Source organism: Haemaphysalis longicornis, unplaced genomic scaffold (genome assembly GCF_048455015.1).
Source record: "Haemaphysalis longicornis isolate Haplotype H1 unplaced genomic scaffold, Haemaphysalis longicornis Haplotype H1 scaffold_1, whole genome shotgun sequence".
Classification (NCBI taxonomy): Eukaryota; Metazoa; Arthropoda; class Arachnida; order Ixodida; family Ixodidae; genus Haemaphysalis; species Haemaphysalis longicornis.
This window is the reverse complement of record NW_027526203.1, coordinates 10,466,807-10,494,782: the sequence shown is the minus strand read 5'-3', so window position 1 is coordinate 10,494,782 and position 27,976 is coordinate 10,466,807. Positions and strand designations below refer to the sequence as shown.

At 47.6% G+C, this 27,976-nt stretch overlaps 1 protein-coding gene across 1 annotated transcript in view; it reads left to right on the top strand.

Annotated features, from left to right (window-relative positions):
* The first annotated feature begins 2,431 nt into the window (after window positions 1-2,431).
* The window catches only part of LOC144149773 (ribonuclease 3-like), a 35,776-nt gene continuing 10,231 nt past the window's right edge, over window positions 2,432-27,976 (top strand). The window contains exons 1-4 of the mRNA XM_077681788.1: window positions 2,432-2,447; window positions 2,533-2,663; window positions 13,450-13,617; window positions 14,465-14,775. Coding sequence (XP_077537914.1) covers window positions 2,432-2,447; window positions 2,533-2,663; window positions 13,450-13,617; window positions 14,465-14,775 — 626 coding nt within the window. The remainder of the gene's footprint in view (window positions 2,448-2,532; window positions 2,664-13,449; window positions 13,618-14,464; window positions 14,776-27,976) is intronic.

The following is a 27,976-nucleotide window of genomic DNA, read 5'->3' as shown; positions in this document are numbered from 1 at the left end:
GAGTAATCACAGGGGAATGAGATGATGTGTTTGCCTTTAATCATAGCAAGTATGGTTAGAGTTAGGCCAAGGGTTATAAAGCACAAGCATTTCACATGCAAAACACAATCCCCTAGCAATTTGCTGTAGATTTTTTAAAAATTATTAGAAAATCAAAAGTCTGATTGCTGCCCACTCAGGTGGCTAAGGGGCTAAAGTGTTGTGCTACTGAACACAAGTTTTCAAGTTCAATTCCTGTCAGTTGTAGCCATTTTGTCCAATGAAGGCACAGAGCAGAACCCCTAAGTGTTAAGATCTTGGCGCACCTTAAAGGCCAACTACACTTAAATTTTCGACAACATAAAAATAATATTACCTGAAAGAACACATAAAAAGAATGCGAAATGCAAAATACTACGTTTAAAGCATGAACACGCGTGACGCAAACGGCTCACGACATTGTTGTTCTTGAAACCGAAGCTGAATAGAAAAGGCGGTCATTACCGGCGGCCGGACGTGACGTACATAATGGAAAGGAAGCGGCCGCTATGGAACCGGCGGCCGCTCAGAGCCACCTTCAAATGCGCGTGGTAGTATCGCGTTTCGCACTGTTATTTCCTCAGAAAAACTCCCACTAACGTTTGCCCAGGATAAAGGAGTTCGGCGCAATTCCGTCATCGCGTTGCTATCAATCGAAATGAAGTTGACTGTACGACAGTTAGTTTTCATTTAGAATTAGTGCCGTTGCAGCAGTCCTTGGCATTGCGAGTAAAAAAGCAGGCCTTGAGTTACAAAGCTAGTTGCTCGAGCAACTAGCTTTGTAAATCAGAGCTAATCGAAATTGCTTTTCGATATCGTACGATTGTACGATATTGAAAAGCAACTTTGGTTAGCCGGCGCCTCGGCTATCACATCGCTCTGCTTGAAGAGAATAAACTGCGTGTGGTGGGAGATAAATCACTATTTTTACTATAAATTATGTGCAAACAGCTTCGTGAATATCAGCCCACTATTTTTTGCCTTGCTGCACATCAAGAATCAAATTATAAACAAGATCTGAAAGTATAAGCCAGCTTCCACAGCTAAATGATGCACTAAAACACGGAAAATTTATGTACCGCTGTTTTGTACTTTAACCACAGACATATGCTGTCGAAAACATTTTACTTTCAAGTAAACAATCTAGCTCTCTATAAAAGTAAATACTTCATTTGGGAATTTAAAAAAATCAAGTTTATTGTTAGGAGAGGAGCGGTTTCATTAGCTTTCGCACTTCGCGAAGACGACGGCCGATATTGTGAGGATGTATTTGTTACAACGAGCAAGGCTGATTTTGGTTCACTCAGCGAGTAAAGCAAAGTCGCACAAATGTTTATACCCGCGTGTACAACAACTCTAGTTAGATGGCAAAACTTTGGATAGGTCTAAGCAACGCCGCCTGTATAAACATTGCCTAACGCGTCGCCCGCTTTCTAATGGGAGTGGTAGGGACGCTTAGTTCAGGCACTCATCTGGTATGTGGCGTGCGCCGGCGGACCTTACATCACTGCTCGCGAGTCGCGAACACTGCACCACTTCTACAGCGTGTGTTCGGTGTGTCTGTCAGCTTGGCTCGAAGGCGTCCGAGCGCCACCTGGGGAATGCTAGACGGACTGTCAATTATTTTGCATAGTTTCCAAGAAGCAGCACTGGCTGGCAGACATGAAAGCACGTAAGAAGGTTACGAAGCGGGAAAGGGTAGGAGAGAGCAACAGGAGGGTGGCTGTTTGGCCATTTTTCGCTCACGCGTTAGGCAGGGATTATACAGGCGGCATTCAGGGTTGGCCCAGCCTAAACATTTCAAATATTGGATGCAGAAGTGGAAGTGATTAGGACTTTATAAAAGATCCTTTTTTTTATAGATACAATAGGAATGACAAATGTAAGGCAAGTGTGCGTGTCGCGCTGTTTTTTTTTTGGTAGAAATATTATTTTCAAGTAAAAACGTTGTTTTGCTAAATCCAGAACGTTCGCGAGCGCGTGAATAGTTTGTAGGCTTCTAATCTTTTTTATTGCACTGAAAAAAAAAAAAACGCGGATGTTGCTGCCTATGCGGTTAGTTTTAAACGTGTGATGGCGACGGCGGTACAGCGCGGTGGTTTAGCAGAGAAACCCTGGGCGAGCGCCCCGCTGTGGAAGTCGCCGGTCAAGCGTGAGCTTTACGGGACAGGTTCCCCAACCTCCGGCACAGGCCGCTTGGAACTTGTTTCAGTGACTCTCCGCTAGGTGCAAATGTCATCTGCACGGAGTTACCTTGAACGACGGCACCTAGTGTGCTCTGTGCTTACGAAGCTTAGGATTCCGCCAAGGTGATTTTAAGAGCACAGACTACTTATTTGGATCAAATTCGGACGAAAAAATATATTTGAGTGCAGTTGCCCTTTAAAGATCCTCAGGTGGCCTAAGTTAATCCATGGCCCTGCACTACGGTGAGCCCAGGTGTAGCTTCGGCGCGTATAACCCTAATTTAAAGTGTCAAAAAATGAGCTTGTTGCCCCATATTTCCCTATGCAGTTGCCAACCATGGTACAAGAGATTCCTTGAGTGATGAGTGCGAGCTGGGTGAGGACAACGCCATGGAGGAGCTTGAGGTGAAAAGGAAGCACCCAACAGGCCACACCAGGAGCTGTGGTACAACGACCCTGGCGAGTGAGCACCTAAGTGCAAGCACAGTTGTGCAATACGAATGCAGGAGGTGCACAAAGGTGTTCATTGTTACAACGAGATGGTGCGAAAAATGCCAAAAACAAGTTACGTGTGAAAAACGAGGACATGGCGGACAAAGCCCAACAGCTGCATTCTTGCATTTGTACGTATTGTAAGGATTGGAAGGTCTTTCAACGGTCTAGCTCACACCCGAGCTCCACTGAACTGCACCACATGACAGCCAACTGGCGCCGTGGCAGAAAACAGCCAAGAACACGTGCAACACATAAATTGCTAACCGTGTTTATTAGAGCCTCCAATAAACATTGAAACCTCCAATAGACTTCTGAGTTGGGTGTGTCACTCAATCACTGGCAAAACCTGTCCCGTTGGCGGACGAGCGATGATAAAAGCGTACACACCAATCGGTTGCTGGATGCTGGAACTCAAGTGCCTTTATTAAGCGAAGAGAAATGGCGAAATCCCCCCGGTCTCCGATAACGCGGCGGCGCAGGCGTGGAACACGATAAGTCACGCGTCATACGTCCGGCAGCTCAGGGAATGCGAACCGTCCGAGCAAGCATGGGAAAGGCACTTTCAGCGAGCCGTGCAGTGCACGTCCACTAAATCCCCCCTTCTGAGAGAATTGCATTTTACAAGTCCAGCCTTTTCAGGCACTTGACCTGTCGGCCGGACCTGGTCACTCGTGGATGGTCACTGTCACACGTGGATGATGGCAACATCGCTGTTGTTGCAGCCATTGCTTCTGTCGTTCGGTGCACTGATTTGAAGTTTGATTTGATTTGATCTGCGGAGCTTTTGAGCGTCACTGCTGGTGTTTCATCTGTGCTTGAATAACTGTCATCAGGCACCATCACCAGGCACCATCAGGCACCATCACCAAGGCCATCAGGCATGCTTGCCTGGTTGATTGGCACCATATGCCGACGGTTATGCTTAATGATGCCTGTTTGTGTTTCAAAGACCACATATGAGCATGGTCTTCTTACTGGGCTAAGCACCTTTGCTGCGCGGGACATATCCTGCACCCACACATCCTCCCCGTCAGCAAGTGGGTGGAGTTGATGGGCGGCGTGACGACGCTTGAAGTCCTGGGTTTGTTTGCTTCGGTTAGCTTAATCCCCAGCTCTGATTTCGTCATGTGATGGGGGTGTCTGGAATTTTCAGCACTGTCGCTTGCAGGCGTCGGCCCATTAGGAGCTGCAACGGGCTGTATCCGCTCACTCCTGGCGTGTCGCGGTATACTAGGTGCGCCATGTGTGGATCCTTGGATTTGGTGAAAAGATCCTTCATGGTCCACACCATGCATTCTGCCTCGCCGTAACTGTGGGTAGCCCAGGCTGCGCGTGATATGATGAAATCCATAACTCTGCGCGAACTCTGCGAACACCCGTGATGAAAATTGCAGGCCGTTGTGTGACACCAACACATCAGGTATTCCGTGTCGGGCGAAAGTGCTCTTGACAGCCGCAATGACAGCTGTAGAAGTGGTCGACGACAAGCTGATTATTTCCAGAAAACGAGAGTAGTAGTCCGCCACGATTATGTAGTGAGTTCCGTCAAGTTCAAACAAGTCGGCGCCTACATGCTGCCATGGCCTATTTGGAGTCGGTGTTGGGAGTAGTGGCTCCGAACGCTGAACTCTTGTCTGAGCGCATTTCTCACACAATGTTACGAGCTACTCAACTTCGCTGTTGAGGGTAGGCCACCAAACTGCGTCCCTTGCCCTTGCCTTGCACCATCCAATGCCCAAATGGCCTTCGTAGATTTGCTGAAGTACCTCGCGGTGCCTCAGGCTTGGAATAATGATGCGGCAATCATTGAGCAAGAAGCCATCGCACACTGTGATGTTGCCTCTTTCCTTCCAGTACTCCTTAGATGAACTGGTACCTTTGAGACGTTTTCTGGCCATCCTTTCTCACAGTAGCGGAGTAGCCCAGAACGGATGCCGTCTTTCGCTTGGTGCTTGCGTAAGGCATCTATGGGGGGGGACATGAGGTTGGCAGCTGCTGTCACGACTTCACCGACGAATAACTCGATTGAGTCTGTCTGCCGTTGACTTAGCTCAGGATTGTGTTCCTGAATAGGAACCCTTGACAGTATGTCTGCTGTGGCAATCAGCTTGGCTGGGACGTAGAGAACAGTGAACTGATAGCGCATGAGACGGATTCGCATGAGATGGATTCTAGGCGGAATCATGTCGAGTTCTGCTGATCCCAGGAGCGTGACTAAAGGACGATGATCCGTTTCGACTTGAAATGCGATGCCCCTCAGAAACTGGTCCAACCTCTCGGCAGCCCACGTCACAGCCAAAGCTTCTTTTTCCGTTTGACTGTAGCGGCTTTCAGTGTCCGTTAGAGATCGTGAGGCATAAGCAACCGCTCGTCCTTTTCCCGATGATTGATCTTGAAGCAATACGGCTCCGAGACCGTATGAACTTGCGTCAGCTGACACAACCGTGGGGTACAATGGGTCATATTTAGCCATGCAGACTTCTGAACTAAGCAAGCTTTTGAGCTTGTCGAAAGCAGCTTGCTGGCACGGTCCCCAAAGCCACGAGTTTCTCTTTTGAAGCAATGCCCTGATAGGTGCTGGGATGTCGGGAAGATGAGGAATGAAGTGGCCCACATGGTTCGCCACTCCCAGCAGTCTTCAGACACCGCTGACATCCGATGGCGTTGGTAGCTTGGCAAAGGCCTCGACCTTTTCCGGATCGGGACTGTTGCCTTGTGCGCTAACCATGACTCCAAGAAATTTGACTTGGCTTGCAGAGGACGTGCATTTGTTGCGGTTCAGTTTGATTTCCGGTTCTTCCAAGCGCTGTAACACCTGCTTGAAACGTTGGTCATGCTCTTGCTGCGATGCTCTGAAGACAATAATGTCATCAATCATGCTCACAACTCCTTCCAGGCCTTCCAGAATTCTGCTCATCTGTTGCTCAAAATATTCTGGTGCTGAGCAGATTCCGAAAGGTAGCCTTTAGAGACAGAACCTTCCCATTGATGTTATGAATGTTGTGAGTTCCTGACTTTCTTCGGAAAGCTTCACCTGGTGAAAGCTAGTGGTAGCATCGAGCTTAGAGAATACCTTTGCTGATCCGAGACGTCCCAGGATGTTCTCGACTGAGGGTAGTATGTGACGCTCCTGAAGCACGACTTCGTTGAGTCGGGTGAGGTCAACGCATATTCGGTAGCCTCCTCCTGCTTTTGGAACAGCCACCATACCGGAACACCATGGTGTGGGACGGTCCACCCGTCGGATGACTCCCTGGGATTCCAGCTTGCTGAGCTCCTCTCAAACTGGTTTGTGAAGCGGCATCAGTACTCTTCTCAGCGCGCTGAGTGAGAATGGTTTGGCGCCTGGTTGGAGACTTATCGCATATTGTCTTGCAGCTCGCCCAAGCCATCGAAAAGGCTGTCCTTCAAAGTGACAGTAGAAGTCGTTACTGTCTAGAACCGTATAACTCTGAGAGCCTGTATCGCACAGAATCTAAGAAGCGGTGGGTCTTGCAAAAGCACAACATACACTGTTTACTCTGTAGACCTGCCTTTCCAGCTCAGTTTCGCTTGGAATGTTCCGAGAATGATGAGGGAGTAAATTCCTGGGCCCGTAAGCTCAAGGCTTTCGCAGCTGTTTCGGTATGCCTGGAAACGAGTCCGGTTCACTGTCACGTCCGCATCGGAGTCAACCTTGAAGTTAGTGTTGTGACCGTTGACGGCCACTTTTACGGACTTGGCTCTGGTGAGGGCTGCTACGGAGTGAAGTGTGAGAGCTCCCATGTTCGTCTTGCATTTCTTTTTGCAGACTGCTCCAATCCTATTACACCCTTTGCACTTGGCTTGCCTAGCTGGGCAATCTGGTTGAGTATGCGTTAGTCGACCACAGTATCTGCAGCTCGTGGTAGCATCGCTTGTGTTGGACTTAGTAACACGCTTGCCGGAGCTCCCTTGGGAATCCGAGCCATGTCGTGGTTTTGGAAGCGTTTTTGAACTTTGGCCTCGGTGACAATGTGAGCAGGATTTGGCTGTTTTTTGAACACTGCTGCACGGGCTTTCACGGCATCTTCGTTGATGCGAGCCTGTGGTCTTGCTTCTTCGAGGGTAGTCTTTTGCGTTCGGCACAGTTCGTCCACAAGGTTAGAGTCCTGGAGACCCACAACGAACCTGTCTAGAACGAGCCGTTCTTCCACATCCGCTGAGGCATAGTTGCACTTTTTGACAAGTGTGTCGCAACGCAGTGTAGAACTCGTCTACGGTCTCTCCTTCACCCTGGGTTCGACGGTGGAAGCAGACACTTTCGTAGACCTCGTTGACCGGGTGGATGAAGGGACCGGCTAACTTCTTGACCGTTTCTAGCGAGCTCCAGTCCTCGCTGGACAATGCTAGTGTGTCGAGAACGTGGCGGGCGTCTTGGGAGCCCATGGCGTAAAAAAGCGTTCTGACCTGTACTTCTGGCGCTTGGTAGAGCCCAGATGCATAGCAATACAGTCTACGCCCGTTACAACGGACCCTCTGAATCCGGAAAAAAACGTCCGCTGTAGCCGAAGTATGCAGTATCCGACGGGGGGGGGGGGGGGGGGGCTATGAGCTCTACACTGAGTACTTTGACCGATATTGCATGCATAGTATATACACTTTGTTCTTTCTACACGCCTGCAGCACCTCTGCACAGTGTTCGCGCGAGGGCAAAGAATCGCGTAAACACCGTTTCCAAAACTTAGCACCGGCACTTCGAAAAGGCCTAGCGCATGTGGTCAAGCCTGTAAAGACGCAAGATAAGCTGAGCAAATAACGCAAGAATATAACTAGGCGCAATTATAAACCAGCTATAAAACATCAGTCGTGCCCATCAGCATTAGCTAGGCTCTTTTAAATCCCCTCACGACGAGGCAGGTTTTCCCGAAACCGTTCGTCAAACAAATCGGATCGCTGCCTGACGTTCCCTCAAGGCAGATTCCACTTTTTTAGCGATTTTATTCTGGTCATTGAAACAGATGTAATGAAATAATCTGATGACGGCCAGCTGTAAAATCGAAAGTTAGACCAGTTGGACTGCGCACGGTTACTGGCAGATTGCACACAATGGATGGGGAACAACCCCTATTTGAGGCATTTCTTACCTTTTTCACCGAACGGAATGGGAACGATGCATGCGTGGGAATAATAAAAGCCGAACTTCACTGAACCCGAGTTTTTTATTACATAAAAAACTGACGAGGGCAGACTCGCCTCCGAGTGCACCACTTCGAGTATTCGATTGCCCTGTTTTCAATCTCACCGGAGTCGCGTTTATCGGCAGCGGCCTTGTTCTTGATGGTACAGCGGACACTGTGCTTAGAAAGGCCTGTACTTCTGGCGATGTCAGCCGGTTTTTCCTCGTGTTCAACAGCGTTAGTTACGCTTAATTTATCCGACAGTGAAATCAGCTACCCTGCCGCTCATGCCGCTGGTCGCACAAAAAAAAAGCCACTGGCTTGGCTTGGCTGCGCCAACGACCCGGCTGCCAGCAATGTTGCCAGACATAATAGTTTTCTTGCCAAAATAAACGAAAAAGCACACCGGGCGCCGGCCCCGCGGAAGTCTGCTATAAACGTTCAGTCGAAACAATTTTCGCCTAAATTTTAGTCTGTTGTAGCCGATAGTCTGCTCTAGCCGGGTCCGTTGTGAGCGGAGTGGACTCCATTTAAAATGCATGGGTACCAGACAAACCAACAGAAATGGTCTGTTGTAACCGAAAGTCCGTTGTTGCCGGATCCGCTGTAACGAGCGTAGACTGTACATAGTCGTCGAACTGGTAGACCCATTCTTTCCAAGAGCTTGGGTTCGCAAAATTGAATTTCGGTGGCGGTTGAAGCCCGGTGCCGCTGAACTGGATAGAAGGCTTGATTTCTCCATCCGCCATAGCGTGTTTTGCAGGCTACGTACCTTAGACTTATCGCTAGCAATAATTGATCGATGTGTCACTCACTTAATCCTACTTCTGACAGCATGTCTTGTCGGCTGACAAGCGACGAGAAAAGCGTACACGCCGATCAGTTGCTGGAACTGAAGTGCCTTTTTTAAGCGAAGAGAAATGGTGAAACCCTTTCGGTCCCCGATGGCGTGGCAGCGCAGGCGTGGAACATGATGAGTCGCGCGTCACACATCCAGCAGCTCAGGTAACACGGACTGCCCGAGCAAGCCTGGGAAAGGCACCCTCAGCTAGCCGTGAAGTGCGCGTCCACTACAAGACCAACTGGCCAGGCCACGAGAATGGCACGAGGGGCAGGCAAAGGGGAGCAAAAATACCGACATTGGCTCAAATCACTGGCTCGCATTTAAGAGCCCTTCCATTGTCCACGCAGGACTTGTCCCAGAACTCCCATTAAACTGGTGAAGTGGGAGGGAGGCACGTACTGCCACTAGAAGAAGGAGGAGGATCTCCCCCTCACCTCTGCAGCTCGCCATGAGAAATGGGGAATATGGCAGACCTCTGCGATTTCCACGGCATTTACAGGCCAATGCTAGACATCCATGCTATAGGCATCACTTATAAGGCATCACTCAAGAAAAGCTCTCTTCAGGTTGCAACAAGGTGTTGCTTTTTGTTCTTGTAGACACATATTTGCCCGTTTATACTACTTCATGTATGCCTGGCATGTCTGTCATGACCAGAATGAGACACTACTTTGGGGGTTTTTGTTATAAATGTCATCTGTTGCATGATCTTTCCATATTTACTGTCTCCAGTGAGAGATTTTGTACATTTCACCCAGAAGGGTTTTATTTAACTTGGACCTCAGCTAAAGCCAAAAAAAACATTGCTGTACAACTCTGTTTTCATCAGCCAAGTTTGTGCAGCTGAATGGGTCATTTTAAGAGTGTTAAATGTAGCCAAAAAAATTTGTGAAGAGGTGTCTGCATGACACATTTCAGCTTCAACAAAAACATTTAGTAAAAAACAATGCTGTTTCACCCATAGTGTGTTATTGTTATTGGATCCTGAAAGTTCTTTTTCGTTCACATTCAGTGGCTGACTTAAAGGGACACTGAAGTGATTTCTAAGCATTGCTAGATTATTTGCACAAATTGTAGTCTGGAGTCTCTCTAGGCCATGTTTCGACCACTCTCACTGCGTTTACGGGACTTAATTTACTAGAAAAATCAATTTAAAAGGGCTGTCCTCCTCTCTGCATCCTCCTCGCCAATTTCTTATTACATTTCGTATGACACTCAATCGAGATGGCTTGGCTTGACTGTGCTACTGCACGGCTCGCCAGCCCTCTGACAGAATCAGTCGGCCCAGCGTTTAGTCGGCCAGCTGCCAGCGGATTGTCGCAATTCGTTCACTCTGTTGAAACTAAGCCACGACACGATTTGTGCCCGGAAGAATGTGCCTTTAGTTTGTTCGTTTGTAGACTGTATCAAGCTCCAAGTCCAAGTAGCTACACACAAGTGCACATGCGACGCTTCGCTGACTGGTACGCTAGTAGGAAAATCTGAGGCCAAATAAATGCAGGAGAAGAGTCAGCGAAGTAAATATAGGTACTAAGGAATTAAAATCAACAGAAACTTTTATTGTACAGTGTAAAACCAAGGTGCAGGAAGCACTTTTTGCGCTGGGTGAACGAGCACAGGGGTCAGCAGCATGACCGCACATTTGCGATCGCTTTTCTGCCTAAGGAATGCAGGTGCTAGAGATGAGGTACTTGTGGGAATTCGGGAAACACTTACTGCACTATCTATTCAAGGAATGGTCATCTAAGCTGCTTGGGATGCTAAAACTAAATGAAAATGTAAACATGCTATACAACATATGCTTTGTATTTCGTTCTTGACATTCGCTGGCTTATGGTCCAGTGGTCTGGAGCACTAGGCTCGTTGTTTTGTAATTCGCAGGTTCGAATCGCCGTTAGAGCATGTTTTTTTGAAGTTGATTTATTTGTTTTTGGGCAGTGTTTTGTATACTGAATTCACCATGTCTGCGCTGTAACGTTCATTTCTCCATGAGCAAGTTCGCAGAACACATGCAGACTGACACTGATGCGCTATTGAGTACTCGTTGGCATGGTGTTGCCATAAGCACCGACTGTTTGCGGTCACAGTCCCGAATCAGCTGACCATTGGCCTGGTGCGAACCCGCCTCTTACTATACAGGCAGGAGCCAGGCAAGCTCCAAAGTTGGGGAAAAGCGCATCGCATTTGAATGCCTCCAGTGACATGGAGGGCATTCATCAACTGGGAATGCCTCGGCTAGCGATCGTTACGATTCCAAGCCATGCTGGCTGGCTTATCTGATGCATTTTACAGCTGACAACATGCAGAAGCAAGGGAAGCTGATTACTGACGTATCGAGAATGCCCAGCCAACGATAGCGTCAGATGCCAAGCATGTTGTTTCACAGAACCGAAACTGAAACTGGTTTGAATTCTAATCGTGGACATCATCCAATCACATTCACATCTCTAACGCGCATTACTGCTGTTAGTTGTTGCGGCTGCCGCAAATGTCGCATGGTATAAACCTCTCCCGGGGTATGTCACGCGGCGGCCGTGACGTCACGGAAATCGCACGTGCTGGGTGTGGCCGGGAGGGTGGTTGGCAAAACATTCGGACCGGCGCGCGGCGCGTATGCAGTGAGGCTGCATTAGACGCGCGCTAAAGTTGAATTTTTGTTTACGTGTTGGCTTTTCTGATGCCGGTGGGCTGCTGTGCTCTCGGCTACCCGAATTTTGCGATCAAAATCAGCGGCATCAGACTTTTCAGAGTCCCCACAGAGGTAAATTCGGCGTGTATTGTAGATGCGCGCAATGTGCCGAAGAGGCTGGCAGCCAAAGCAGCGACATAGTCTGCTCTTACTCGTGGCAACATTTCGCATTCTCGAACTTCAGCTGTTCTCCAAAGCGCAGTCATACCGTCTACATTGGCAGTCCGCAATGATTCGTGCAATGAAATGATACTGTTTATCAACCATCTGCTATCATGCAGCACCAGCAGAAATTTGCTCAAGTGAAATAGGGGGGGGGGGGGGGGGAGGGGGAGGGGGGGGGGGGAGGGGGAGGGGGGGGGGGGGGGCAGACGGAAATTTTCTTGCTGCGAAATATTGTCATGTTTTGAGGAGGTAGAGCACTGTATTAAAAACACAATGAATGCCTAACCTGCTTAGGCGACGTGAAATAAATGTTTCGACGAGGGAACCGCGATAGCCGCCTGCCGCCTGATCGACAACGACAAGTTTGGTCTTTTGTTATGGGGGAGTCTGTTCAAGACGAACGAAATTAATTGCTTGTAAGTACAATAAATTTTTACCTTGATCAATTATATTGTCTTGAGGATGCCGGAAAACTGAGATGCTTGCCGTGCTCACATGTAGCATCGTGCCTTCGGGGCGAGATGGGCCGCTCACGCGACTCGAAAAATGTGCTTGCCCTTAGCGAACAGACTCAGTGAATGTATTCATTTGTTGTGGCCTCCCGACGCTGGCGTATGCAGCGGACGTACATGGACACAAACTTTAACTATCATGAAATAATGACTACCGAAAATATTTCAGTGCACTGTCGCAAGATATACGCACTAACCATGTGTGACTGCTAATGTTACTCTCACAATGACGATGAACCATTTCGCGATTTCACTGGGGAAAAAGGTAACAAAACAATCGGTCAATCACGTAGAGAACGACATCATCGCGATATTTTTATTAGAATCATTTTTGCCTGTTGCTCTTCATATTTTTGTTTCGTTGCTGCTTATTTTACTATTTAATCCTTTCATGCTTTACCTTTCCTTTTTCCCCTCGACATGAAATCGTGTGTACGCCACTGTCTCCGGGCGACGCAAAGAGACCAAGAACAGGGAGTGTTTACGCTGCCTGAGGCACCGCGCTTAGCTTATGCGGACCTCGAAAGCAACAATAAATTAGCTTTCCTTGGTATGTGTCCGAACACAAATAATCTTAAAAAACATTTTGGGATGCGTTGCAACAGCACCAACCTTCAGAATGACTCGTTTAGGCTGTTCTGCCGCGCACTGATTATCTGAAAGCGTCGCCGTTCAGTTGACCGTACGGTAAATGAAAGTGTTGCGGAGGTTGTAGATGCGGAAAGCTACATGGAGGTGCGACGGCCGCAGCTAGGATAGCTAGACCCCCACCTGCAATGTGGGAAGCCAGTGACGGCCCGAACCAACGGCACATCGTTCCTTTCGGGCGCCGCACGGCCAGGCCGTGCCGTCGGCGCAGGCGCTTTCTGCCAACCGCCACCTCACTTGGCGGCCGCCAGCAGGCGCCACCCGTCGCGCACGTGCGCTTAGTGACGTCACGTTGTTTACATACAGGGAGAGGTCCATTATTTCTGTCAGGCTTTGTAAATTAAACACTGCTTTATTGACTGGATAAACGATGAAAAGTGTGTTCATTTGAGCCAGTCTATGCAATGCAAACAAGAACAGAAGTTTGGCAAATTCACTTCGGTGTCCCTTTAAGTCTCCACTGAGAGCTCTTGTACATTTCACCCAGAAGTGTTTTACTTAACTTAGACCTATTAAAACAAACATTGCTGTAGAACTCTGTTTTCATCAGCCAAGTTTGTGCTACTGAATGGGTCATTTTAAGACGGTGTTAAATGTAAATAGCCAAAAAAAATTTGCGTGCAAGGAGGTGACTGCATGACACATTTCAGCTTCAACAAAAACATTTAGTAAAAAACAATGCTGTTTCACCCGAAGTGTGTTATCGGGTCCTGAAAATGTTTTTTTCTTTCACCTTCCTTTGTTCTCACTGCAGATGAACGATGGACCCCTGTGCCGTTGCAGTGCCCGAGGTCCAAGGTCGGGGATTCGGCATAGAATTTACCCGGGTGAAGAGCCACTCCTGCACTGTGACCCCAACTCCAATAACGTTGGGTGGTTACACCACTATTGCATCGTGGTCACCCCACGCACAAACTTAACAGTGAGTAGTGCATCTGGGCTACTGTGCAACCACTGACGAGGTTGCACTTGAGTCTGATGACCCCTTCAGTTCTGGGCCCATAAAGCATTAGGGCACTTTTATTTGCCATTTTTGTACTGCCCAGAACAACACCAAAGCAGCTCCGTAAATTTATTTACCCATAGATTTTTTACAGCAGGAGCAGTTTAGGACTGCTCAGAAACTGCTCCAAACAGCCCTGAACAAGCAAATAAAAAAGATTAAAGGTGTTGCGCCACCAAATTTTAAGTCTGTAAAAAGCCTATCGCCAATCAGTATGTATCTAAAGCAGTGCCCTTTCTCTTGATGTGGAATGCTTGAGGCAACTCTTGCGCAGTGTGGCGCCTTCTGCTCAGAATCATGCAGGCGAGTGTGTGTGTAAGATGGCATGCAGGCAAAGGAAGCGAGCATTTGCCTGCACACTGTGGGCTATGTGGCCCACCTTGCTGTAGCCAGCAGCGTGCCTCAAACAGTGTCAAGTGAGAAACAGTGAATAAAATTTGGGTAAAATTTTATCTTGTTGGCTGCTGCAATGCATTGGCTGTTCCAGTAATTTTCTGGCAGTGTTCGTCGTATAGCAAAACTAAACAGGATTGGTTTACAATGTCTGATAGCTGTAGGGTGTACCTTACAGTCAATGCTCGTTCTTTATGCTGTTGGCTAATCTTGAGGTAGCTTTCAAGTGAGAAAGATAGCAGTGCCTTCTTTTTTGGGGGTTGGGGTTGGGCTCTGGTGCAGGACCAGTGCTCCGCCCACTGGCCCAGGCGTGCTGGTACACTGTAGTAAAAGAGGCGTTGCCCACCTGCCTCTCCCTCCCTCGCTCATTTAGGTGAAGTGCCCCACGACCGTCCAGCACGCTGGGCACGAGTTTGTGTTTGAGGGCTTCTCGCTGCTGTCCCACTGGCCGCTGCCCAAGCTGCCCACGTGCCGGGTGATCCGCTTCAACATCGAGTACGCTGTGCTCTACCTGGAGGAGCACATGCCCGAGAACTTCACCGTCGAGGGCCTCGAGCTGCTCACGCGCTTCCTCTTCCCCGAGGTGCTCGAGATGCTCGACCTGGACTGGCGCGCGCACGGTGGCCAGGACGACTGCCCCCGCTTCCACTTCAGGCTCCGCTTCGCCTGCAGGCTCAAAGGAAGGTGGGCTGCTGCTCATAGGCGCCGTGGGCAAGGGGGTAGGGAGAAAATAGCTAAGCTTATGCTTGCGTATAGGAAGAGTAAAATGTCTTGCATGTGTGCAGGGCTGCACATGTTTAAAGGAGCCATGCAGAGAAAATGCAACTTCGTGTAATTTGAAAGAACTAGGATTCAGTATCTCACTCAGCTTCATTACAGTCACAAAAGATGTTTTTTTAACGGAAAAAAAGCAAGAAGCATTTAAAAACTTTCAAATATTGCGCCACGGTGACGTGTTATGAGCAAGAATGACGTCACACGGGCCAGCAATAAAACCTAATTTTCAGTGCGTTAACTGCACGTTAGCATTAAAGTATTAAAGTGATGCGGTCAAATGACACTAGAGGCCCCATTACAGACGTCCAGTCATGTGTCGTCGCGACATGTCAGTTAGGCGGCCGCAAATCGCACAAACAAGGTTCCGTGACGTCATAGAAAAGTTGTGGGAAATTGCCTAGGGGGTCGCGACTGCTTCACACGTTTTCTTCAATATCTCCATTATTTGTTACAAGATTGCGATTATATTGGTATCATTGTTATCTGGACTAAGCAGTCTTCCTAATAAACCCAACTTGTATTTTGTCTCCATGGCTCCTTTAACTCTTTCGCTACCGCGCCTATCAAAATCGATCAATTTGATCGATACTTTTGGGAGCGCCTTTTCATAGCGTTTCAGGCGTTTCTCAAACAAGTAAAGCTGTTCGGAGTTAGATCAGAAAATGGCCTTTCAAAATCAGTTTGTTTTCATTTTTGCAACGGAAACGTGATTTTTGACACGCTTTTGAATCACCTGGGTGTGGAAAAGGGGCGTGGTCATCGCGCGTCACGGCTACCAACGAAGAATGCGTGCAACTCGCAATTACTCTGCACCACCGCTTGTTTTTTGCTATCAGGGCGTGAATGAGGAACTAGCAAACGATTCTCAATCATCAGGTTCGCGCTCTGACAGTAATAATTCCAGAAATCGGCTGAAAATGTCAAGCAGTGCCTGGTTGCAAAGCTACTTTATGATTCTAGGCAGTTTTATTGCCTTTGCGCACGTTGTTCTAAGTACTGTGGTAGTTCTACTTACCCCTGGACCATTCGCAAACAGTTTACAACAGTTTCGGTTTCGTTTCTGCATCGCGAAATTCATATTTAGCGCTACTACGCAGTTACCCAACTTCAAGGTTACCTGCCATGGCACCTGAAGCGTCCGCAACTGATCCTCGAACAAAGCTCGGCGCTCCTGATTTCCCCCCCCCCCCCCCTAACCCGATTTCTGCGATAAGAACTTCAGATGCAAGTCAAAAGGTCACACCCAGTCGCCAGATATCTGTTCCGCCGAGGACAGCACTTCAAACAGGCCTTACTACACTGCCAGCTGTTCGCCTTCCAATTTCGTTTCCACGCGAGGGTATATCCGGGTGTCTAATGTTGCTGCTTAGTTGAACTGTCTATTCGGACGGAGTCTCTGATAAGTTTTTGTACTGTTTCATTTGAAAAATGTTAGGTGGCGCTGCAATAGAGGAGGCTCGTTGTAATGATCTTTTTCAGCGCGCAACTGCTACTCGGCCAAAGATCTCAGGGCACGATTCTAGCTCATCGTACCTCATTTTTGCGAGCAAGGCTACAATTGCGAGTAAGAAGATGATAATAAAGCTCAGCTTATGTTTTGAGAGATAACTGACCGTGAACGACAACAAGCGTCAGCCACGGCGTTCCGTTTTCGACTTCATGCATGTTTTTTTTCCGCATCGCGTGCTTGTCCGAAATATTGTGCTCGCTGTAAATGCAAAGTCAGCCATTGACAAGATGTTTTTACGTTATGTGGGGGCAAATTGGTGCCTCTGATAATGACAAACCGCCAGATTTATTCCAGAAGACCACCCCAAATTGCACATTTTGAATTGGAGGTTGGGCTTCACCGCATGACACGAGCACCGTGCATGCTAACATTTTTTTGTTATATCTGACAAACTGTTCCGTGCAAGTCGACATTTTTTCTAGGGCGTGTTTTTGAAATGTTTTCCTACAAAATGTATATTCTAATTTTTTTCTACCACCGGTGGTTTGATATACGCAACTCCTTTTTTATCATTTTTTTCGACACCTTGACAAAAATTTTGGGTTTGATATTTTTTTTACAACTATGATATATAAAAACCTTTAAAAAACTGGTATTATTGGAAATGCCGTTAAATAATCTGCACTTTGTGCTCCTGCAATTAGTGCCTAACCAATTTTTTAGCAGGAAAAAAATGTTTTCTTGGACCCCTGAAATTAGTCAATTTTTCGGCGGTAGCGAAAGAGTTCAGGAAGAGTCAGCATTCGCAATATAGCTAAGGGTATTTTTCATGCCTACTGCAATGTAAAGACATAGCAGCCTTGTGTGCCGTGAAACAAATCAGGGGCCGTAAGTTAGGCAGAGGATATCCCTAGCCACATTGGCCCTGGTCTGCGCAGACTATTACTTCGCCACAAGCTGTCGTGTGACTGCCAGTTCTGTTGTGCGACTGCCAGTTGAAATGCAGTGCAAGGCTCTCATGAAAGCGTACAGACAATGACATTGAACATTGTTGCAAGTAGACTTCAACATTTGTAAGATTCCTGACCATTTGGCACTCAGCCAAATGGTAAGGAATGTGCGAAAGAAATATCAGGATGTCAGGCTAGTGGACGCAGTGTTCAAGAATGAAGGGCAGCTTGATTTAAGAATTTGATTTAAGTCATAATGCAAGCCAACGAATACAGTTCTGATGTAGTGATGAAAAAGAAGCCCTACTTCGAAGGTTGCTGGCCATACTGTTCTCCTGGAGTTGTTGGAATCTGGTTTTTGGGACGCAAACTTGGCAGAGCAAGAAATTGGTTGAAGAGATGCCAGTTACTTAGGGATGCACTACATAAACTACAAACTATGCTCCAGCCCTGTGTCGCTGACACCCTGGCCAGCACTTGTCACCCAGAGGTTAAGAGTGGTCGGAAAATGTTGAGTGGTGCAAACTTCTCCCCAGAGGGCAGAGTATCAAGGTGCACTCTTACTTGTAAGGCCACTTCGTTTTGTGTTGCAAGCAGTATTCTTGCAACTCTGGAAGCTTGAAGTGTTCATTTTGTGTGGGGTAATCCTTCCATTCATTTTTACTGAGTTCGAATTGAGAGCTTTAAGAGGCCTCCTACATTGTGAAGTTACTTACTAATGCAGTGGAATTACCAGGGGGTGCTGACATGGCTACTTCTTGTGCTCTATTTTTTGCTGCCATGGAGTAACTACAAATTTAGCTATGCTTTTGACTAAGCTACAAGCAACTTTGTTGCCTTATTGTGTAAACCACTGCAGGTAGTCCAAATTAATTTCGACTAAGTGGCGTTCCTGGCTAACCTTGCACCCGGGGCCCCAGCAAATTTGTCACCCCCCTCTCATACAAAATGTCAGCAATAATCGGAACAAATCAGCACAATTGCCACTATTTTATTTGATATTACAATAATTTCCTTTATTTTATTTCCTTTATTTTATTTATTTTATTTCCTTTATTTCATTTTCCTTCATTTTATTTATTTTATTTCCTTTATTTTATTTTTTTTATTCCCTTTATTTTCTAAATTAAGTTTACCCACTTATTTTGTTTTGTTAAAATAAAAAGTGTTCAAATAACAACAAAAGACGAATCTATTTTTGCATAGAAATGAACAAAACCTTTGCATGTTTTATTTAAAGCGAGGGCTTTGGAATGCACAATACATAATACGAGCGTTCGGTACAGTTAACCCCGATGCAGAACTTATGGGGGTATTTTGGCAATAATGGACGAAGACTGATGCTAAAGTAAGCATGCTTTGCTTCTTTTAATATATTTTTTTTTTTTTTCATGATAAAGGGTTAACACAAACACGACGACACACAAGGAAGAGAAGACAGGACGAGCGCTGAACTACAACTGATTTTTTATTTCGCCATGAAAGGCATATAAACCAAGGCACATATAATCACAAGGCCCAAAAAATATATGACAAACACTTGTCTCGCGCCCCGCCTTCTACGCTCATTGCTCCAGATACTGTTTTTCTTTTTCTGAGAGTGCAACAGATACCTGCTGACGCAGTTTTCATGAAGACGTTCAATCTCTAGGGCCTCGATAACCTCCCGTGTATGTCTGTCCTTCCCTCTAGCAATGACTGAGCAGTCCCCGAACAGCGGCACGCAGGCGCAATCTTTGCAGTACGCAGCTAGGTGGCCCGAAACCACCGTCTTTCCTACGAGGTTTTTATGTTCCCTCAGCCTATCATAAGGCATCTGCCCATTTGGCCGACATAGGTTTTTCCTCAATCCAACGGGAGAGAATAAATAACGCCTTCACCTAACGACGGTTTGTCATATATTTTTTGGGCCTTGTGATTAGATGTGTCTTGGTTTATGTCTTTTATGGCGAAATAAAAAAACAGTTGTAGTTCAGTGCTTGTCCTGTCTTCTCTCCTTCGGCGTCAAGAAGCTTGCCGGCTGGGCAGACAAGAATGGTTTTAAAATTAATCCCGGAAAGAGCTCTTGTGTTGTATTCTCCAGGAAGCGTGGGGTCCACCCGGACCCAGACATCACTCTTGCGAATGTGCCAATTCCTGTGAACAAGGAGCACAAGTTTTTAGGCATTTTATTCGATGAAAAACTTACATTCATCCCACATATCAGACAGCTCAAATGCAAATGCTTAAAAACAATGAATATTCTTAAGGTCCTCTCACATCAATCTTATGGGGCCGACAAACAACTCCTGCTGCGCCTGTACACAGCGTTGGTGGGGTCTCGGCTCGACTACGGCAGTGTCGTGTATGGTATGGGTCGGCGACAAAGACCGCACTGAGAATGCTCGACCCAGTGCTGCATCTTGGCCTTCGCCTCTCATGCGGCGCTTTCCGCACTAGCCCTGTCGAAAGCCTTTATGTCGAGTGCGACAAGTGGTGTCTAGGGCATCAGCGGGAGTATGTTGACCTGCTATATGCATCTAAGATTGTGTCCCATACCAACCATCCTTTTAATCCCATCATGAACAATACATCAAACTTGCAACTCTTTTTAAACAGGCCATCTATTCCCTTACCGTTCTCTCTCAGAGTTAGGGAGGAGGCTTCTGCACTCACGGTCCCTCTGTCAGACACGCACAAGACACCCATCCATAATTTAATTCCACCATGGCATCTACATCCTATATCATGCGACCTATCATTCACATTAGTATAAAAAAATAGGGTACCCAGGAGTGCAATTCTGCAGCACTTCCTGTTCCTGCAGGACAAGTACAGGTGCGCAGAATTCTATAGCGACGCGTCGAAAACTGGTTTTACTGTATCTTGTGCAGCGCACGGACCAAATTTTACCGTTACTAAAACAATGAATTTTCATAGCAGTATTTACACGGCAAAAGCCTATGGCATTTTACTCGTTTCAAACCACATCCTCGAACGTAAAATTCCAAAGTCCATCGTCTACACAGATTCTCTAAGCGTTGTACAGGCACTGTCATCAGGAAAGTCATCTAAAAACTATGTGATCAATGCTCTTTTCAAGGTACTAATGACTGCATATGCCTCAAATCTTCAAATAACTATATGCTGGGTACCAGGTCACTGTGGGATCCCAGGCAATGAGACTGCTGATCAAATGGCTGGTGCTGCTGCTCTCATGACCACAGTTGACATAACAACAGTACCTTACACCGACCTAAAGACACACATCAGACGACAGCTTCGTAACACATGGCAATTACGCTGGAGTCAACAAGCTTGTCCTGTCTTCTCTTCCTTGTGTGTCGTCGTGTTTGTGCGCTGTTAACCTTTTATGATGCTACACCAACTAGCCCACCAAGCCATCCTTTTTCATGAATACTCGTTTTTTTTTCTCTGAAGGATCCTGGCTTCTACATTACCTGAATATTTACCCTTACAGAAAAGCCGTTTGTTTTGGTTTTTAGAGCGCTAATTATTGCATTAAACCAATTCGAACTGCGGTTCAGTAAAATTATCTTTTCTGGAATATACAAGAACTGCTTTAAACGTGTACCAGTTTTCGTCAACCAAACAATTTTCAAAAATTTTCATGCATTTATTTATGAATCGGGCTGAGAAGCAAAAGTGGCTTTTCCATAGTCGCAAATTGTTTTTGGTTTGTTGGACGAATGATGAGATGGCACATTCAGCAGGACAAGTGTAATACAAACAATATAGAGATCGCTAACGTCAGGCATGTGGCTAATAGAGAGTTATAACAGATCGGAAAAACAGTTCCGGTACGGTACACGATACCCGTTACCGGACCGTACTGGGAAGGCTCGTTTTAAGAGTTATAGCAGACTGTAACTACCGGCCATGCTACCGTGACTGGGAGTGACTTGTGTTATACGTCGTTTGGCAATTTTTCGTGAGTCTGTGGCGTTTGCTGTGCTGAAATATTGGTTTTCAGTTCTCAAAAGCGCTAAAGACAGTACTAGATAAAAAAAAACAAAAAAACAGCCAACGCCCCTATGGAGATTCGAACTGCGACTGCGTGAACATGAAGCGGGCATTTTACCTCTACGCCATTTCAATAGATGGCGCCAGCATGTCAAGCTGGGCTCTCAGTACATATGGCTGGCTGTTTCTAGTTTTTCGTTGTATTTGAGAGTCCCTCGCACTATACCGCCAGTTCCTCACTCGTCGATTTGTAGACGGGCCCCATGTTGCTGTCAATACTAGTTATGTAGCCGTATCGCCTTTATTTAACCTAAATGAAGCTATCGGACATGCGTCGCTCGACGACACAAGCCACGGCAGTTGGGCCGGGACCGTGTTTCACTTGCTGCTTGAGCTGTCAGAATCGCACGGATTTCACTTGTTGCAACCTCATTTTTCTTAAATGATCTCATATTTACAATCCGTTCGACTAGGCGTGAACCAATCGTGCGTCTCCCAAACTCTTCCAAAGCGGCTGCCCGCTTTCGAACGACGGACACGGTACATCTTGGTACCGTGCGGCCAAGTCGCTCTGGTATGCAGCAGGGTTCTGCGCACGCGCGGTGGCGTCCAGACGGTAGACGTTAGCGTATTGGGACACTTAGTATTAGGTGGAACATACAAATGAAGATGTTGTCCTGTTTAGCTGGGTAGTCGCTTGTGTTAAGTAAAAGCAGACGCATAATAGAGAGCTTTAGCATAGCGTTACCGTTTTTACGTTACCGTGTTTGTGGGAGTCAACTGCGCAGCGCGAGAGTTACCGCGAACGGTAACTTACCGGCACAGGCTTCACCGTCGCCAGCGGCTTCCGGTAACACGGTAAACGGTAACGCAAACACGGTAACGATATGCTAAAACTGCCTAATAGAGAGTTTTAGCATAGCATTACCGTGTTTACGTTACCGTTTACCGTGTTTGCGGGAGTCGACTGCGCAGCGTGAGAGTTACCGCGAACGGTAACATACCAGCACAGGCTTCACCGTCGCCAGCGACTTCCGGTAACACGGTAAACGGTAATGCAAACAGGGTAACGATATGCTAAAACTGTCTATGATCAGAAAGTAAAGGATTCCGATAGCGTTGTCACAGTCCTAGAGGATTTCCAGGTAATGTGGTGGAAATTAAAATTACCAAAAACAAACGTGGCACGATTAGGAAATTTTGTAATAAAATACATATACAGTAGAATCTCGATGATACGATTCTGGGTGATACGAATTTCAGGATGATACGAATTTCTGAAAAGTCCCGGCAAAATTGCATTGTTTGCAATGGGAAAAATTTCGGCTGTTACGAACGGACCTGCGCGGCCCGGCGGATGATACGAACGAGCCGGCGAGGCGCTCGACTGCCGAACAAGCAAGTGACGGCTCTCTCTCCCCATTTGTCACTCTTCTTTCTCCAGAAACGGCCGGGCTGTTGTTTTCTGCTCGCGAAAACGCGCCCCGCACGCCCCATGCGCGCCGCGAAACCTCTCGCACGCTGCGCGTGCCGCGGCCGGCGGCGGCTTCGGCCGCGAAGTGGCACGGCCGCTTGAGCGGCTGCTTCTAGCCGCTCTTTAAAATGCCGCTCAAGGCAGACACGAAGTGTCTTGTGCAGTAAAGGAGCTCATAACGTTGACGAAAACGGTACTATAAAACACCATCCGCGCCGCTAGTGAAAGCGCCCATAAAATATCTGCCGAAGTGCTAAGCCTAAACATCTCCGGCGGAGCCAGTGGGCTGTCCCGAGCGTTTCGCAAGTCGTCAGCGTCTTTTTCTGACCGAGGTAGGAGATACCGCGGGCGCGAAATCGTCAATGCGGCCTTGAAAATACAGCGCGCGCAAAGCCGAGGCGTGCGAATCGCGTGCAAAAACGCACCATGCGGTTCACGCTTGACTGATGCGGCGTGTAGCGAGCTTGGACACGAGACAAGCGCGAAGCTAGGCGAAGCGTTACGCGCTCCAGAAAGGACTGCTTTGTGACGTGGGGGTTTAAAAAAAGCAGAAAAAATCATGGATTTTGTTCACGCGAAAGTAAGAAAAGAAATAAACGAAAACTTTTTTCAGCGCTCAATTTTTTGGTCTGTGTTGGTTCATACGAATTTCGGATGATACGAATATTTTTCGCGGTCCTGCGAGATTCGTATCATCGAGATTCTACTGTAGTGCGTTGAGTAGGTCATTAGAATATCCCGCATTAGCGGATGGTGTAAAATAGCAGAAAAAAAAAAATTCTTCTGATAGCCTGCAGTTATGCGAAAGGTAACAAGATCGGTTGCCGACGTCGATGATCGAAGCGATGACTCGATGACTCGCTAGCTCGTTAGCCGACGGCACATAGCCGATGACAGTCTAGTCCAAGTAAACTCAAAATGTACAATACGTACACTTTATTTACATTACATAATTACAACTCATGGCTCGTGATCGCAAACAAGAGGTCAGGCAAGGCCAACGTCAAGCGGGGCTCGCCGCTCTCCACCTCTCCTCTCTCTGTCTCTGTGACCTCTCTGTCTCTGTGACCTCTCTGTCTTTGTTCTCTCCGTTCGATCTCCAAAACACTAGGCTCTCGGTTTTACCAACAAAACCCCGCCCACAAAAGGGATGTTACAACTTGAGAGTGAGGATGGCTCATTGATTAGCCCATACTCGGCCACTGCTTGGCCATCAGGGCAAACAAAGCTAATTCAAAATAGTCACGTGACCCACCTCTCTCACTCTCATACAGAAACCCAAAGGTATTCCGCAAAATACAAATATAACATAAATGAAAACCAACCAACTAAAAGCAGACCGAACTCCGGTAATCGGCTCTCGGCCGACACATCTCAAAGTATTGTCATATCGTGCACGCCTATGTTTGTGCTCCGCGCCGCCAGAATTCCTTTCCTTTGTTAACACGTGGAGCGCCTAACAAAGCCTGGTCGTCCTCCCTTTTGACGGATCCAGCCACCAAGTCACCAGGCTCAGCCATGTGACGAACTGAAACTTCTCCCAGTAACTCTGAGCAGTGCAACTGTCCCAGACTGAATGTCTGGTGACTTCTTCCTAAGTCTGACCCAATGTTTGACCCCTTGATCGACCTTCAGCTCCCGTCCGCTTCGGGGATTCTCGTGGCGGTAATCCTTATTCGAAAGCTTACATCGCTTTCAGCCATTATGGAGTTACCGACGCGTTTGTATGAGTTGTCTCCGAACCCGCTCGCCAGGTGGACACAAAAGCGCGGCGAATAACAAAAGCCTCCGCGGTTTCTCCTTACTCCCCTCGCACCTAACTCAGCTCGGCCGGCGGGAAAACAAACACAATACAGGTAAAGAAGCTAACCCCAGCGAAAGATCGCTAACTGCCGGGCGGTTTTAATTATTAAGTGAGGGGCCCAAACTTAACAGAGACATTCAAAGAATGCCACCTGAATGTCTCTTCGCTTTTTTTAAGTTAGGGCAACGCGTACAATTATTTTAACTCTTCGGACGTAATAAGATGTTCTTTAACATCGTGAAAACTGAAGTGTGGCTGTTTTGTTTTGCCTTCACTTGAGTTACTAGCAAACAAAAATATTTGGTGGTAATGGTTGGTCTTCGTTGCAGTGGAAACTTGCTGAACACTAGTGGAGCATTACTATTGCTTTTACGTTATAAAAACAGTTTTGTTTCACTGAACTGTAGTCGTATAGGGGGATATTAGGGCGAATATAAAAATTTTTGGGAATTAGGGGTAATGCAGCGTCAGGCCTTGTAGCCTAAATACATTCGGTGCAGATTTAAAATCTTTCAGACGCCTGCTACAGCACAAACAACGCTTTCGGATTCGAAATTAAGGGTTCTTAAGTGTAGTAAGAAAAATTTCTGGATGGCTCATTCAAGGGACCGCGTTGTCCTACTGATATCATGTGCAGCGCCGCGTGGGGGCGCTGCACATGAGCTAACATTGTAACACTTGGATGCGTTTTCAAAGTGGATAGAAGTCTTTCCTGTGTCTTCTACATCTGCAGAAGCTACCATTTCTGCCTTGAGAATTGCATTCGCTCAGCATGGCCTGCCTGACGTCATAGTTTCCGACAATGGTCCTGCCTTCACCAGTGCCCAGTACCTTGAGTTCTTAACTCGAAATGGAATACGCCGCATGCTCGTAACGCCGTATCACCCTGCCTCAAATGGTGCAGCTGAACGAGTTGTGCAAACTTTAAAGAACAAACTTAAGAAGTCTGTTTCTGGGAACTTCCAAATGCAGATCTCCAGGTTCCTATTCCACTACCGGACCACACCACATGACGTTACAGGTCGGCCACCGTGTGGGCTCTTGACGGGAAGAATGTTCAAGACTCCATTGGATGTCCTGAGGCCAAGCCTGCATGCATCTGTACTCCTCAAACAACTCAAACAGAAGTTGTACGCCGACAGAGGGTCCCGGCAGGCTCCATCACTGCAGCCAGGTGATGACGTGTATGCGTGAAACTTCCGCAGGGGTACACCTTGGGTCCCAGCCAGTGTTGTGGACGTCACACGGTCATCAGACCATGTTCGTTTTGAAAATGGCACCTTGGGAAACCGACACAGCGACCACCTACGCCTTGTGCAGACAGAAAAATCGGACCTCACCTTCGACAACGCCGTGCAGATCGCCCTGGCAATGGAAGCAGCAAAAAGGGACACAGGCGAGATAGCCCAAGCTAACATTTTACATGTTAGCTCGTGTGCAGTGCCCCCCAGTGCAGCGTGGCACTGATAGTTTTGTGTTCAGCCGAGCAAGCCTGGCGCAGCGGCGAGGGGCCGGTTTGTGAAAATAAACACAGTTGTCAGTTTGTTCTGGGCAAACAGCTCGGCATGTTCTCATGTTTTTCGCGGGCCTGATGACTTCTGTTGTGGTAGTCACTTCCTAGTGCTCGGCAATCCGTACTTCTACACATCTAATACATACAGTGTTAAAATTCTTACGTCTGTGGAACTCGGGACGCACGTTTGTTGTTTCTTTGTTTCTGGTTCCAGATGCCAAACCTCTTTCCAGTAGCGATCTGCACACGCACAGGCCCCCGGTCCGCCATTCTTGGCAGTAGCCTCGGGCGAAATAAACAAAAGGGCGCCCCCTCAGCTTGCTGCTTATGGAGTGCGGTTATGCTTCCTAGGGCTACGCGTTTTTATTTCCTCGTTTCGGGCAGTTCACAGAGTTCGTATGTGCACACAAAAAGGCTTTCAAAGGAAAGGGGCAAAAATGTTTGAGGCTGACCACGCTGCGAGCACTTTGCTACCAGTGAGGCAGAAACGAAAATGAAAAAAAAAAAAGTGAAGAACTGCAGATTAGTCACGCGAGTCTGCGCCTGCTACTGTGACATTCATGTGAAAGGCACGGGTGATGTTGGGTGCGGGAGGGATTGCGGGACCAGCATATTTTGTGCACGCGTGTTCCCCGAAATCCAAACATTTCTTGGGGCGTGCCTTACGGCCAGTTTAGGTTCGTCGTGGCGGCTGGGAAAAGGACCGGTACTGGAAAAAGGTCCATTGCAATTGAGAAACAAAATTTTCCACTTCCCCTCAACCAGAGGTCAAAATAGGGTTTACTCTCCCTCTCTCTCCTCGAGAACACTTACCTGAGAAAACGGGAGAGGGGTGTCTCCGCATGCAGGTAAAGCACCGACGCTACAGTCCACGAGTTTCCCCGTATACATCTTTGTCAGGTCTCATGGAGGGCGGAGGACAGCAACCGAGAAATTATTGGAAACATGTGTGCCTCCCTTTCTTTGATGCGAGGGGGCGCACTCCTTCGTCGTGCCTTCATGCGCAATGGAATGCAGACACGCCAGCAGACCGTGCCTCAAGTGAATTCTGGTGCTCAAGTGAAGCTCTGTGCTTCAAGTGAATTCTGGTGACAATGAAAGCCCTGCTGGGGTGGGTGCTTTTCAGATAAAGGCCAGAAGCTAAACACCAGTCACGCATCTGTACTGTCACCCCCCCCCCCCCCCCCCCCCCCCCCCCCCCCCCCCCGGAATGAACAAGCTTGCTCACCACACCCTCCAGTGGCATCGCGGTAACTCTCCACGGCGCGCACATAATCGGATAATCCCCCACGCATTTTTTTGAATGCCATAATTCTCCTTGCCTTCCCCCATTATACTGAAAATGGGGGAGAGTTTGGATAGGCAGCGGCAGTTTAGTAGCAGTCGTCTTCCACAGTTTTCGACGTCCACTAAAGACACTGGAGAGGAACAAGTGGCCCCCCCCCCCCCCCCCCCCCCCCCCCCCCACCGAGGCGGCTGGTACCCGGGGCCTGGGGCCCCCCTGGCCCCCCCTAGCGACGCCACTGGACTAAGACAATGAAGACCAAGACATGCCCATGTCTGGCTTTGCCACATAAAACCACAATTTGAAGTTTGAAATTATTTCATAAAGGCCAGTTTCTTTCTTTGAGGGTCCTTTAGAGGGAGTGGAGTGAGTGCTTGAAGCTCACCCAGTACCGTGTGCATTCTTTGTTGCTATCACCGAGAATTTAGTATAAAATAAAATGGGCGCGTATCTGCTCCTTATGGTGCAAATATCGACAAAAGACGATAGTCCACTGGTGCGCCTACCAAGTAAAGGCCTCCCTTCTCTTTCCCGCTAACCCATCCTGCTGTTCCTCTCCCGTCTCGTTCCTCCCAAAAAACATGCTGGAGGTTTGCTCAAGTCAATTTAAATTTACCTCATTCCACTGCTCCAAGTCGGGTGCCTCGATGCCAGCGCTGCTGTACGGCG